Source organism: Orcinus orca, chromosome 15, assembly GCF_937001465.1.
Source record: "Orcinus orca chromosome 15, mOrcOrc1.1, whole genome shotgun sequence".
Classification (NCBI taxonomy): Eukaryota; Metazoa; Chordata; class Mammalia; order Artiodactyla; family Delphinidae; genus Orcinus; species Orcinus orca.
The window spans coordinates 88,589,501-88,604,150 of NC_064573.1; the positions used below are offsets into that span (position 1 = coordinate 88,589,501).

The 14,650-nt window shown below is 48.8% G+C and overlaps 1 protein-coding gene across 12 annotated transcripts in view; it reads left to right on the forward strand.

Annotated features, from left to right (window-relative positions):
* The window catches only part of EP400 (E1A binding protein p400), a 111,502-nt gene that overhangs the window by 26,795 nt on the left and 70,057 nt on the right, over window positions 1-14,650 (forward strand). For 9 of the 12 annotated variants that reach the window (XM_033440632.2, XM_033440625.2, XM_033440627.2 and 6 more), the window contains 6 exons: window positions 6,283-6,373; window positions 8,006-8,113; window positions 8,622-8,983; window positions 11,064-11,357; window positions 11,946-12,131; window positions 14,076-14,216. In XM_033440632.2, coding sequence (XP_033296523.2) covers window positions 6,283-6,373; window positions 8,006-8,113; window positions 8,622-8,983; window positions 11,064-11,357; window positions 11,946-12,131; window positions 14,076-14,216 — 1,182 coding nt within the window. The remainder of the gene's footprint in view (window positions 1-6,282; window positions 6,374-8,005; window positions 8,114-8,621; window positions 8,984-11,063; window positions 11,358-11,945; window positions 12,132-14,075; window positions 14,217-14,650) is intronic. The other 3 variants (XM_033440628.2, XM_012535551.3, XM_033440636.2) reach the window with 1 other exon arrangement.

Genomic DNA, 14,650 nt, shown 5'->3' on the forward strand with positions numbered 1-14,650 from the left:
TTTTCGGTGATTATAGCATTAAAGGGAATGAATAATTATAGTTCTGTAACCCTACCCCAACTATTGATTTTTTTTTTTTTTTTGCCATTTAAAAAAATATATTGAAATTTAGTTGATTTACAATGCTGTGTTTCAGGTGTACAGTAAAGTGGTTCAGTTATACACACATGTATATAAATATATGTATATTTTTTTAACATTTTCTTCCATTATAGGTTATTACAAGATATTGAGTATAGTTTCCAGTGCTATGCAGTAGGTCCTTGTTGGTTATCTATTTTATATATAGTAGTGTGTATATTTTAACCTTAAGCTCCTGATTTATCCCCCAACTACTGATTTTTTTATTCTTTTAAAATTTTATTTATTTATTTTTAGCTGCATTGGGTCTTCGTTGCCATGCACGGGGGCTGCTCTTCGTTGTGGTGCGCGGGCTTCTCATTGTGGTGGCTTCTCTTGTTGCGGAGCACGGGCTCTAGGCGCACAGGCTTCAGTAGTTGTGGCACGCAGGCTCAGTAGTTGTGGCTTGTGGGCTCTATAGAGTGCAGGCTCAGTAGTTGTGGCGCATGGGCTTAGTTGCTCCTCAACATGTGGGATCTTCCTGGACCAGGGTTCAAACCCGTGTCCCCTGCATTGGCAGGCGGATTCTTAACCACTGTGCCACCAGGGAAGCCCCTTAGTTTTTTATTTTAATGAAGTTCAATTTATCAGTTTTTTCACATGGATATCCAGTCTTCTAGCATCATTTGGTTGAAAAGACTTTTCATTCCATTTGGGTTGCTTTGGTGTCTTTAGGAACTGGCAAGGTTGTGTGAGTCTGAGTCTCCCTCTGGGCTCTCTGCTCAGCTGTTTTTATCTGTCGTCCATCCTTAAGCAGCACTGTGCCATCTGCTGAGTCTTGAAGTCCAGGCTTCCTCTTGTTCTTCCCTCAAGACTCTGTTTTCAATTCACCAACCTCTGTGTCCCCACCCTACTCTTCAGCCTATCCAATGAATTTTTTAACTTTCAGACACTTTTTCTGTTCTAGGTCTTTATTTGGTTCTCTTTCTTTTTTAAAAAAAATTATTTTTTTACTGAAGTATAGTTGATTTACAGTGTTTCTGGTGTACAGCGAAGTGATATATATATTCTTTTTCAGATTGGTTCTGTTTTTTAATCGTTTCTTTTTTTCTGTCAGGATTTCCTCTCGTCTTTCATTACAACATACCTTTATGTCCTTGGGCGTCCTTAGTAAACCTACTGTAAAATCCCTGCTGCTACTTCCAGAATGTGAGGCGTCTGGGGGTTGGTGTCCATTGATTGTTTTGAGTATGGCTTGTGTTTTCTTGTCTCTGTGCTTTGGAGTAATTTTTTAAAAATATATATATTTTTAACATCTTTATTGGAGTATAATTGCTTTACAATGTTGTGTTAGTTTCTGCTGTATAACAAAGTGAATCAGCTGTATGTATACATATATCCCCATATCCCCTCCCTCTTGCGTCTCCCTCCCACCCTTCCTATCCCACCCCTCTAGGTGGTCACAAAGCCCCGAGCTGATCTCCCTGTGCTATGCGGCTGCTTCCCACTAGCTATCTATTTTACGTTTGGTAGTGTATATATGTCCATGCCACTCTCTCACTTCGTCCCAGCTTACCCTTCCCCCTCCCCGTGTCCTCAAGTCCATTTTCTATGTCTGCGTCTTTATTCCTGTCCTGCCCCTAGGTTCTTCAGAACCATTTTTTTAGATTCCATATATATGTGTTAGCATACTGTATTTGTTTTTCTCTTTCTGACTTACTTTGCTCTGTATGACGGATTCTAGGTCCATCCACCTCACTACGAATAGTTCAATTTCATTTCTTTTTATGGCTGAGTAATATTCCATTGTATATATATGCCACATCTTCTTTATCCATTCATCTGTCGATGGACACTTAGGTTGCTTCCATGTCCCGGCTATTGTAAATAGAGCTGCAGTGAACATTTTGGTACATGACTCTTTTTGAATTATGGTTTTCTCAGGGTATATGCCCAGGAGTGGGATTGCTGCTGGGTCGTATGGTAGTTCTATTTTTAGTTTTTTAAGGAACCTCCATACTGTTCTCCATAGTGGCCGTATCAATTTACATTCCCACCAACAGTGCAAGAGGGTTCCCTTTTCTCCACACCCTCTCCAGCATTTATTGTTTGTAGATTTTTTGATGATGGCCATTCTGACCGGTGTGAGGTGATACCTCGTAGTTTTTTGCTTTTTTGTTTTATAAATTTATTTATTTGTTTTTATTTTTGGCTCCATTGGGTCTTCGTTGCTTTGTGCGGGCTTTGTCTAGTTGCTGCAAGTGGGGGCTGCTCTTTGTTGTGGTGCGTGGGCTTCTCATTGCGGTGGTTTCTCTAGTAGCGAAGCATGGGCTCTAGGCACGCAGGCTTCAGTAGTTGTGGCACGTGGGCTCAGTAGTTGCGACTTGCGGGCTCTTGAGCGCAGGCTCAGTAGTTGTGACGCATGGGCTTAGTTGCTCCGCAGTATGTGGGATCTTCACGGGCCAGGGCTCGAACCCATGTCCCCTGCCTTAGCAGGCAGATTCTTCACCACTGCGCCACCAGGGAAGCCCCCTCATTGCAGTTTTGATTTGCATTTCTCTAATGATTAGTGATGTTGAGCATCCTTTCATGTGTTTGTTGGCAATCTGTATATCTTCTTCGGAGAAATATCTGTTTAGGTCTTCTGCTCATTTTTGGATTGGGTTGTTTGTTTTTTTTGATATTGAGCTGCATGAGCTGCTTGTATATTTTGGAGATTAATCTTTTGTCAGTTGCTTCGTTTGCAAATATTTTCTCCCATTCTGAGGGTTGTCTTTTCGTCTTTTTTATGGTTTCCTTTGCTGTGCAAAAGCTTTCAAGTTTCATTAGGTCCCATTTGTTTATTTTTGTTTTTATTTCCATTTCTCTAGGAGGTGGGTCAAAAAGGATCTTGATGTGATTTATGTCATAGAGTGTTCTACCTGTGTTTTCCTCTAAGAGTTTTATAGTGTCTGTCCTTACATTTGGGTCTTTAATCCATTTTGAGGTTTTTCTGTGTGTATGTTGTCAGGGAGTGTTCTAATTTCATTCTTTTACATGTAGCTGTCCAGTTTTCCCAGCACCACTTCTGTCTTTTCTCCATTGTATATTCTTACCTCCTTTATCAAAGATAAGGTGACCATATGTGCATGGGTTTATCTCTGGGCTTTCTATCCTGTTCTATTGATCTATAGATTCTGTTTTTGTGCCAGTACCATACTGTCTTTTTTTTTTAATTATTTATTTTGGGCTGTGTTGGGTCTTGGTTTCTGTGTGAGGGCTTTCTCTAGTTGCGGCGAGTGGGAGCCACTCTTCATTGCGGTGTGCAGGCCTCTCACTGTTGCGGCCTCTCTTGTTGCAGAGCACAGGCCCCAGACGTACAGGCTCAGTAGTTGTGGCTCATGGTCCTAGTTGCTCCACGGCATGTGGGATCTTCCCAGACCAGGGCTTGAACCCGTGTCCCCTGCATTGGCAGGCAGATTCTCAACCACTGTGCCACCAGGGAAGTCTTGATTGCTGTAGCTTTGTAGTATAGTCTGAGGTCAGGGAGCCTGATTCCTCCAGCTCCGTTTTTCTTTCTCAAGATTGCTTTGGGTATTCGGGGTCTTTTGTGTTTCCATACAAATTGTGAAATTTTTTGTTCTAGTTCTGTGAAAAATGCCATTGGTAGTTTGATAGGGATTACATTGAATCTGTAGATTGCTTTGGGTAGTAGAGTCATTTTCACAATGTCGATTCTTCCAATCCAGGAACGTGGTATATCTCTCCATCCGTTTGTATCATCTTCAGTTTCTTTCATCAGTGTCTTACAGTTTTCTTCATACAGGTCTTTTGTCTCCTTAGGTAGGTTTATTCCTCGGTATTTTATTCTTTTTGTTGCAATGGTAAATGGGAGTATTTCCTTAATTTCTCTTTCAGATTTTTCATCATTAGTGTATAGGAATGCAAGAGATTTCTGTACATTAATTTTGTATCCTGCTACTTTACCAAATTCATTGATTAGCTCTAGTAGTTTTCTGGTAGCATCTTTAGGATTCTCTGTGTATAGTATCATGTCATCTGCAAACAGTGACAGTTTTACTTCTTTTCCGATTTGGATTCCTTTTATTTCTTTTTCTTCTCTGATTGCTGTGGCTAAAACTTCCAAAACTATCTTGAATAATAGTGGTGAGAGTGGCCAACCTTGTCTTGTTCCTCATGTTAGAGGAAATGCTTTCAGTTTTTCACCATTGAGGACGATGTTGGCTGTGGATTTGTCACATATGGCCTTTATTATGTTGAGGTAAGTTCCCTCTGTGCCTGCCTTCTGGAGGGTTTTTATCAGAATTGGGTGTTGACTTTTGTCAAAAGCTTTTTCTATTGAGATGATCATATGGTTTTTATCCTTCAATTTGTTAATATGGTGTATCATGTTGATTGATTTTGGATTGGGTTTTGGGTATCGTGAATGATAGGTTGCAGAGACCCTGAGATCTGTTATATCCTTCTGAGGAGTTCTGCTGGTTTGCTTTCACATCTAGTTAATGTGATTGGATTGAAACTGTAGACTCTGCCTCCTGAGATCTCAGTGTGGTTATGCTGGCCTGTGCTTGGCGTCTTGGCATGTGGGTGGTCAGGAGGCAGCCAGAAAAAAGGGGAGCTTGGGGCCCATCTCTGCTGCCTCCTGTGGCGATTCTCCCTTACCTGTCTCCGCTCTGGTCTCCTACTCTCCATCCTAGTAGTCTTCAAGCCAGTGAGACCCTCCCTGTCTGGGTCTGAGACTGGGGCCTGCCCTTGTGCCAAATGCCATAAACCCAGAAGCGTCTCCTAGTGTCATTCCCTCCTTGCAGGTATCGAGTCCCATGCTGTATCTGCCCACCTTTTCACATTTTTAATATTTCTTGTAGAGTTTGTATTTATCTTGAATGTGTTTAGTCCAACAGGAAGTACTTGGCCATTACTGGACACAGAACCCTGTATCAATTTCTTTTATTAAAAAAAAAACACAAAACCTTTTTTTGATTACAGAAGTAATACATGTTCATTGTAAAACATTTAGAAAATTTAGAAAAGTGCACACACACACAGATTATAAATTGATTGTAATCTTGTCCCCAGAGACAACCACTGTTCACATATTGTCTGTTTTTTAAATCATTCTTTTCTCTTCTCCCTCCTTCCCTCTCTTCCTTCCGCCCCCATCTTTGTTAAATGTAAACAGGGGGTGCTTACTTTCCCTTTTCCTTACTCTGAGGCCTTGCCCCATGTGAGGCAAAACCTGCAGCATGGCTGGTCCTGGCAGTGTAGTATCCCTTCCTAGGGATGCTGGGGTCAGTAGTCACTCTCATGGTCCTGGCAGTGTAGTGTCCCTTCCTAGGGATGCTGGGGTCAGTAGCCACTCTCCTGGTCCTGGCAGTGTAGTGTCCCTTCCTAGGGATGCTGGGGTCAGTAGCCACTCTCATGGTCCTGGCAGTGCAGTGTCCCTTCCTAGGGATGCTGGGGTCAGTAGCCACTCTCACAGGCAGTTTCTTCGTTCGGACACCTGTAACTTTTGCATTTAAAATGCCTCGCTAAGTAGAGTGGATATAATTGAATTATTAAAAAAGTTAGCAACTGTTAAACATCGTGCTTAGCCTTTAGTAGCCCTTCAGGGGTAGTGCAGAGGTGTCAAAGGTGTAGGGCGCCCAGAGTCAGCTAGTTTCTGTCTTTGCCGGTAGCTTTTCACTTAAACATTTTAAATAACCTGTATATATTTCACACAGTTATATATCAGGTAGGGTACTAACTGCAGTACCATTTTGAAGTCAATTAGATAGTGCTTAATTGGAGTTTTAGCACCATTTTCCAGTAGGAAGACAATTTCAGTCTTCTTATCATTCAGCTTTTGTGATTTTGGCGGGCTGAGCGACGCCAGGCAGTGTGACTGGTCAGGAGGCTAAGTTGTAGTCCTTGCCGAGACTGAGGTTTCCTGCGTTAGCTTCTGCTGTCATTGTGTGTGCAAAGCCAGCTCGTTTCTGAAGGACTCTAGATTTGCATTGAACTGAAATTCCATTTAAAACCAGAATGCAAATCCTTTTTTATCCTCCAGAGGTAAGTTAGAACTTTAAATTATTTATTATAGTACATCGGGTAGATGACATTTCTCTTCTTAAAAAGAAGGGAAGTCAGTGTTTGGGATAATTATGATAGTTTTAGTTTACATTCATTCTTGTAATGCATTTAAATTATGAAAATCTCAGTTTTTCCTTTTTTTTTTTTCTCCAGCAACAAGCCCTTGCAGGGACCCTTGTGGCAGGGGCTGGCAGTGTGATCGAAACGGACCCCTTTAAGAGGCAGCAGGCGGGACCTCCGGCAGGTATGTCACGGAGCACAGGCTGAAGGGCCCCCCGGAGCCAGTTGGCGTCTTAGTTTGGGAATTCCAGCGTAGTGGCCGCCTGTTTCTAAAGCGTGGCCCCTAAGGAACTTAGTTTTGGTTAGTTTCTACTTTGAAAGTTAATTTTTCTTTTGTGGTAATCAGCTAAGCAAAATGTTTATGTGCATGTTTATGTGTGCTGAAGTGAGAAACTTGTCAGTTGAGTAGGTACATTCCAGTTTGGTTTTCCGTGTGCATTTGTAGGCTGTTCAGTCCTCATGGCATGATGAAGTGTAAAGCCATCTGCCTTTTCAAATTGTCATTCATTTTACAAACTGAATTTTTTCTCCAAGTTAGGAACTTAATACACATTTTGTGTAAAAGATTCAAACAGTTTAGAAGGGTGTAGTTTAAGTCTGTCTCTGGTTTGGTATTCCTTCCCCATTCCCTAGCCACAGAGCTGGCTATGTTTGTTCAGTTTCACAGACAAGCATTGCTACAGGTGTGTCATTCTGAAAAAGTTCAAATGTGATCCTATATATATACACTGTTATGTCTTTAATATGAATTGACTAGGCCATCTTCCCCAGTCATGGACCTCATTCTTTTTGATAGCTGCAAAATACTGCACCCACTGCATGGGTGCTTCCTTCTTTAGGCATCAGACCCGTGTTAGCATTCATTTGTTAGCATCACCTTTTTTCTGTTGTAATCAAAACCTGATTGAACATTTAGTTTCACAGTTTTTTCTATACATGTCTGTCCATGTATCTATTTTTTTTTTTTTTTTTTTTTTTTTTTTTGCGGTACGCGGGCCTCTCACTGTTGTGGCCTCTCCCGTTGCGGAGCACAGGCTCCAGATGTGCAGGCCCAGCGGCCATGGCTCACGGGCCCAGCCGCTCTGCGGCATGTGGGATCTTCCTGGACCGGGGCATGAACCCATGTCCCCTGCATCGGCAGGTGGACTCTCAACCACTGCGCCACCAGGGAAGCCCTGTCCATGTATCTAAAAGCAGCGCTCCAAGAGTGAAATTGCTAGATCAAAATGTGTGCATAGTTAAGTGTTAGTGAGGCTAAGTTGCCCTCCAAAAGGGTAGGGTCAGCTTTTGCTCCCGTCAGCAGTTTCTGGTTCTCTCAAATTTTGGCCATTTTATTAAGTATCTTTTAATCTTTGTCGATCCAATGGGTAAAAAATAAAATCTTTGTTTTGATAATGGATTTCTTTAATTTTGATGCGGTTTCAGTTACCTCTTCATGTTTTTAACCATTTGTGAATGTGTTCCTCTGCTCGTTGTTTGTGTTCTTTGCCCATTTTGTCTTTCTGGTTGTTGATCCTTTTCATATTAATTTGTAAGAGCTTTATGAATGTTGCCCGTTGTGTATGTTGCAGATAATTGTCTCTTAGGTTGACGCTTGTCCTTTGCCTTTTTTATGATGCTTTTCCTTATATTTACAAATTTTTAACGGAAAGAAATTATATTTATCAACCCTATCTTTTATGGCTTCTGCATTTTGGTTCATGCATAGAAAGGCCTCTCTGTTCAAAGATGATAAAAACACTTACACATGTTTTTTCTACTACTTTTGTGGTTTCATTTTTACATCAAACTGCACCTTTTCTGAAAATTATTCTAGAGCAGTCTAAGAGACCTCGACTCGAAGTGGGTCACCAAGGGGTAGTTTTCCAGCACCCAGGGGTGAATACAGGAGTTCCTCTCCAGCAGTTAATGCCGACAGTTCAAGGTAAGACCCAGCGCCAGAACTAGCTCTCTTAGCTCAGAAAGAGGGAGTGCAGAGAGGGCTTAAGGAAGCAGCAGCAGACTAAAACGTGTGCAGTCCAGGTAGCATATCTGAGGTGGTTTCTGCCATCGGGACGTTCCTCTGAGTCCCACTTCACACAGTATGAAGAAACCACCGGAGACCAGCTCTTGTCACTTTAGCGGAGCCGCACGTCCCACTGTCCTCAGCTTCTCTCCGGTTTTCCCTCCTGTGTTTTCTCTGACTTGCTGCTGTGGTAGGGACCCTGCGGTTATCCCGTGCCTGCTCTGCTTGATGCTAACACGCAAAGGCCGAGGCCTTTCTTTCCTTTGTTGTGTGCTCATTTATCACGTTAGACCTAATACACAGAGATCTCCCACCAGGTAAACCTCCCGTTTGAGTGTGTGTGTTGCGAGCGCAGGGTCTGAGGCAGCCCTGGCCGGTGGAGTCCGAGCCCGGGAGTCAGGGCCGCTGGGTCTGCCCTCTGTTGCAGGGGGAATGCCACCCGCGCCGCAGGCTGCTCAGCTCGCCGGCCAGAAGCAGAGCCAGCAGCGGTACGACCCCTCCACGGGGCCGCCGGTGCAGAACGCCGCCAGCCTGCACACGCCGCCGCCGCAGCTGCCCGCCAGGCTGCCCCCGGCCGGCCTCCCCGCTGCGCCCCTGCCGCCGGCGCTGCAGTTCCCCCCGCAGCCGCAGACGGCGGAGCCGCAGACCCCGCTCCCGGTGCCGGTGAAGACGCAGCCGCCAAACGCCCCTGCCCCGGCGCCTCCGCCTGGCCAGCTCCCCGCGGCCCTCCACGTCCCGGTGCCCGCGAAGGCGCAGATGCAGGCCCCTCCGCTCCCGTCCCAGCCGCAGGTACTCCGGGCCCCTGCCGTTCCCCGAGCTAGAGGTGGAACAAGAGACAGGCTGTGTGCTGGACGGGATGGTGCCCAGCTGGGTAACTCCCTCTCTCCCAGCGCTTCGCTCTCCACTGTGCAACAGTCAGTTCAGTAGCTGCAACGTAAATTTACTGTGCAGTTGTAGTTATTGTTGTTAAAATGTCAGAAAACGACACGATTCTGAGTGCTGCTCTCGGCACAGGGAGCCACGCACAGGGCACGGTGGCCCTGGTCCCACCTGATGTGCCGAGTAACGCGAGGTCATAGGAGCGAAGGCCTGGGGGCGGTGGGGCTCCTATGAGCCTGACCGTCTGCCAGGCTCTGTCCACGGTGCCTCCCCCGGACGCTCCACTCCACCAGCGTGGGTGAGGCTGCTTTCCAGGCTTGATACACGTTTCCAGGTTTTATAATGCCCCTCCTCGTCCACAAATTAACTTCACCCAGACGTCTTTTTGAACGTGTACAGTAGACCACGTGGGGCCCCTGAGGAGCAGTGCGTTTGTGAAGCATGGGTCTGGGGCACCAAAGGGGCCAGAGGCAGTGTTTTCAGAGGCTTGTCTCAGCAGCGTGTGGTCAGCCGCTTAGGAAAACCTCCCCTTCCTCTCCCCTCTCCCTCGTTAACAAGGAGATTTCCTAGCTGGGCTCGGAGTTCGAGTTCTTCTGGTGATTGTAGAAGTTTGCTTTCATGTAAGGATGCTACCTTTCACTCACCGCCTGCCAGGTGCAAGGCGCGGTGATGGGCACTTCCGGGCCATTATTTGCTCTCCTCTACCTGGCAGCCCTCTGTGGTAGAATCTTTATCACGCCCGTTAGCTATGGAAAGACGGAGGCCAGAGAGGCCAGATAACTTGGCACGGTTGGTCAGCCAGTGCTGGAGGGGCTGTGGCTGGCCCCCTGGTTGATTCTGGAGCCTTTTGTGCGCCTTGGGAAGGAGTACCCCCTCCCCCGCCAGGGCGCTGAGCTTCTTGGGCCTCCGCGGGCTTGAGGGTTCCATGGAAGTGAGGCTCTCTGTTTTGAATACTGTCATTGAGGCTGGTACCGACCTCACGCAGCACTGACGTTTTTCTTGGGTTTCTTTCCCGCCCTTGTTGTCAACGGTGTGAGCTGTGGGATGTGATTTTAGAAGAAGCTCCTTACAGAAGCCGTGGAATTCTGTTCCTTCCAGATTGGGCGGGGCCGGCAGTCTTCTTCTGTAAAGGGCCACAGAGAGGGAGTGTAACGGTATTTCAGGGTTTGCAGGCCGTGTGCTTCCTGTTGAGTTGCTCAGCTCCGCCGCTGAAGCTGAGAGCAGCGCCAGGGCCCACAGATGAGCGGCCGTGGCCTGTGGAACTCTCCCAAAGTGTGTGGCCGGCCACAGTTTACCGACCGCTGAGGTGGAGGAAATCTCCTTAGAGGTGGGCGGAGAAGCTGTGCGCCGTGAGGGGCCCGGCCTTGGCTGCGGTGTCTCGTCCGCACCGCGGGTTATAAATGTGCCGCGAGCGCGTCGCTCTGTCCTCAGGCCTCCTGGTGCGGCAGGGCCTTGGCTTCCCTGCTCTCTGTCCCCCCACCTCCTCACGGCTGGAACTCCCGTGTGAATCTAAGCTCCCCTTGGCCCAGGGAGGGCTGGGCGGAGGGGCTCCTCAGTTTTACAAGCTCGGCTCTCGGGACGGCACGGAGGAGGGTTTCTAACCTTCCAGCTTGCCCACCGCGAGGGGGCCGCGTGGAATTTGTCTTTGCCCTTCAGAGAACAGGTGCACGGTGAGCATTTGGTACTTCTCAGTTAAGAAGTTTCTACAATTAAAAATTCTAAAAAATTACTTGAAAAAGCAAAAAAAAAAAAACCAAACCCGACGTAAGACCATATGTGAAGGCACCGTTTACAGGGAGCTCTGATGTGGCTTTGTGGACTAACAGGGCTTCTTCTCTTCTGTAGACACGGTTAGTCTGCGTGGCCCTGTGGTCCGCAGTAGGCCCACTGGTCAGTCTGCGCTGCTGGGGAGAGGGAGGGGCATTGCACAGGGGCCTCCAGCCAGCCTGTGGGTTCCGGGCACGGCGCTGAGCCCCGTTTTCCCTGCCAGACGGCGGCGCCACCCAGACCGCCCATGGACCCCGCCCAGCCCTGCCCGCGGCCGCTGCCCTCCGCCTCCTCTGCCTCGACCGTTGTCCCCGCCAGTGGCTCAGGCCCGGGGCCTTCGCCTGCCCGGGCCTCCCCGGTGAACAGACCCTCCCCGGCAGCCAAGTCGCTGTCTCCGGTCATCGCCCGCTCCCCAGGGGCAGCCGTGTCAGCGCCCCCGAAACCACAGAGCCCCGCTCAGAATGCCGCCGCGCCCCACGACGGTTCTCAGGACAAGCTGGCAGAACAGATAGCGCTGGTAAGTGCGCCTGAAGAAGCTCTTGAAAGTGCTCAAGAAGAGCTCACCGTATACTCCAGCCTGTGGAACGCGTGTGCTTTCACTTTCTAAGGGGGCAGTAGTACAAGACGGAACACCTGATAGTAAGGTTTGTGATCCGGAGAAACCAAGATTAAAACCGCGTAGTTGGCCCTGTCCTGCCGGAGGGGCAGCTAGACTGGTGTGGAGAAGGTCTTTTCTGTGCTGGTGTCAGCAGTCGGGGGGAGGGGGGTGTGGGGTGCAGGCTGAGAGCTCAGAGCCCTCGGGAGGCTGCCCAGGCCAGTGCAGCTCACGGCCTGCACCTAGTGAGCGTTTGCTGTTTGTTGGGCGACTGAGCAGTTATTTGTAAGTGCTCCGCCGTGAGCGCTGGCCTGGGAGCTCTGTCCTGGGTTTCCAGGATGAGGCTCCCGGGGGTCGCACGCCCTTGCCTCTGCCCTCTCGTAGAGCCTTGTTCAGCAACTCTTCTTTGTTGCTGAGACCGCCACGTAGCAGGGTCGCACTGACTGGGGTGTGCGTCGGTGGCTTGCACTTAAACTGTGCCGGACGTCTTCCACCCCGTGCTCCTTGCAGGAGAACCAGATCCATCAGCGGATAGCAGATTTAAGGAAAGAAGGCCTGTGGTCCCTCAGACGGCTGCCCAAGCTGCAGGAGGCCCCGCGGTCCAAATCGCACTGGGACTACCTGCTGGAGGAGATGCAGTGGATGGCCACAGACTTCGCCCAGGAGAGGAGGTGGAAGGTGGCCGCTGCCAAGAAGGTGGGTTTGAGACACAGGCCACCGCGGTGCCCAGGGGTCATCAAGCAGCGCCAGGGGCTTAAGCCCCACTTTCTAAACGGTTTCTTTTTCTTCTTAAATATTTATTTATTTGGCTGTGTTGGCTCTCTAGTTGTGGCACACAGGCTCCAGAGCGCATGGGCTCTGTAGTTGGTGGCGCGTGGGCTGTCTAGTTGAGGTGCGGGCTTAGTTCCCCCGCGGCATGTGGGATCTTAGTTCCCCAACCAGGGATCGAACCTGCGTCCCCTGCATTGGAAGGCGGATTCTTAAGCACTGGACCACCAGGGAAGTCCCTGTAAAGAGTTTCTGGACTTACGATGTATCTGAAGAATGTTTTGCTGCTATTTAGAAAGTAACTGCTGCGTTGCTTCATTTCTGAGGGCTGTCCCCAGTGCTCTAGCGTGGACTGCTGGGAACAGACACAGGCCCTTCTGCTGCAGTTCTGACCTGGGATTTGGGTTCTTTTTCTGGCCAGTTTTGCCCGGCAGTTGGCATGAGGATGCCTGCAGCCCCCCAGATCCAGGCTGAGAGTAGGAAGGGGGAAGAGGCCAGGTGGCTGGTCGGCAGCTCGGGCACTCATCCCGGCCCTCTGGCTCCCCGCAGCCTGCCTGCTCTGTGTTGCCTGGTCTTCCGGTCCAGCTTCTCTCCAGTTCTGGCTCAGAATTTATTACCTTCTCTCTGCTCCCGAAGTAGGCACCCAGCCCGGGGTAGGACCTCTAGGAGATGCTACTGCTAAAGCTGGCAGTGTGGAAAGTGACAGATTTCTAGGACTCTTGGGTCCCAGAGTGTAGAGCAGCTGTCCTTGCGTACGTGTACATAGCTCCAGGCCCAGCTGCTTCTTCCTCCATCACTGTGTGTCTTTATTCCTCGGGACCTGGATGCTGCCTTCATATTTCCTATACTCTCAGGACTGGGGATTGATCCTGTGTGCCTGGCCTGTCCACCTCCCTCCTCTGAATTCTCCCCCTTGCTTTCCCCACGTAGTTTTGGTAGAGAGAAGCCGAGACCAAGGGGGTAACAGCAGGGTCTGAGTGTAAAGGGTCTTTAATCAGATTCATGTGTATTTAAGAAAAAAACCAGATCGCTCCTTAAACATTTCCTTTTTCACGAAAGTTGATGGTCCTGAGCATGTGGACGCAGGGCTGGACAGGGCAGTGGCCGGGGCCGAGGGGCAGGGATGGACGCCGAGCGGTGGGACTGAGAGGCAGCTGAGCCGGGGGCCGCGGCTGCGCGCTGTGCTGCCCCTCCTCGCGCCGTCCCTCTACCCCCGGGAGCCGGCGGCTTTGTGCGAGGGGTGCGCGCTGACCAGCACAAGGCCCTGGGAGTCCTGTGCTGGGCGGCCGCCTCGGGGGCATCCCAGAGCTGAGGGGCTGGCAGCTCCGCTGCACTCGGGACTCAGGATGTGTCCCTTTCTGAGTTACTTCTCTGCACCTTTTGGAGGTACAGCTGGGGAGGAGGTAAAGAGTAGAAATTCTGGAAAGCGGTTTGGCAATTTAAAGCAAAAGCCTTAAAAAATGTGAATTATCCCAACCCAACTTTTTTAATCCTAGGAGTTAAATTTGGCTGCATCCACGCAGTGGAAATGATACGTATTAAAAATGATTTTGATCTGTGTTGATTGATGGAAAGACGTTACTCATATTAAAGGGGGAAAGGACGATTGTAGCACAGTATGATATTCCATTTTGGAGAAAAATATGTGTATTTGGTAAAATAACACTTGTAGGAAAGCCAGGCAGACCGTTGGTGGTGGTTTGCTCTGGGATCAGCATTTCTCCCGCGTGCCCGTAGAGCAGGTGAGGGTGTGTCTCTCTGTGGATTATATGTAGTTACGGGCCGAGAAGATGTTAAAGAAACGTTATGTATCTTTTTTCTGATAGCATGACACAGCGCACAACGTAAAATTCTTGGACTTTCATTTACTAGCTTGTCAGAACTGTAGTGCGTCATCACGAAGAGAAGCAGCTTCGGGAGGAGCGGGGAAGGAGAGAAGAACAGAACCGATTGAGACGAATAGCTGCGTCAACTGCTAGAGAAATAGAATATTTTTGGTCAAATATTGAACAGGTAAATTCTGAGATTTTGATGGGCTCCTGGGAGCACAGACTGTGTCGGGGTTGCTGAGGCGGCCTTCTGAGCCCAGCCTGCCTGTGCCATGGGGAAATCCCACCGGTGGAGCCTGTGGCGTCGTTTGGAAAGGCGGGTGCCCGCACTTCCTGGGCACCTCTGGGCTGTTGGCTCATCAGGAGACCTGGCTCTGCCTCTGTGTTTCTCTTTGTGCATCGAAATCCCCATCAGCTGTGGCCTGCGTGCTCTCTGGTGTCTGGGAGCCTTCCTGAGGGGTCCTTCCGGTAGTTCTGTTTAGTATTGGCGCAGGTCACTAAAAGCTGCTTAGTTCCAGAGTGGCTTGCTCTGTCTCTCGCTTCCTTTTCGTAAAAATTCTCTTCTTACCGTCTGACAGAATTTGGGCAGGATGCAGTTGACACAAAATAATGAAAGAG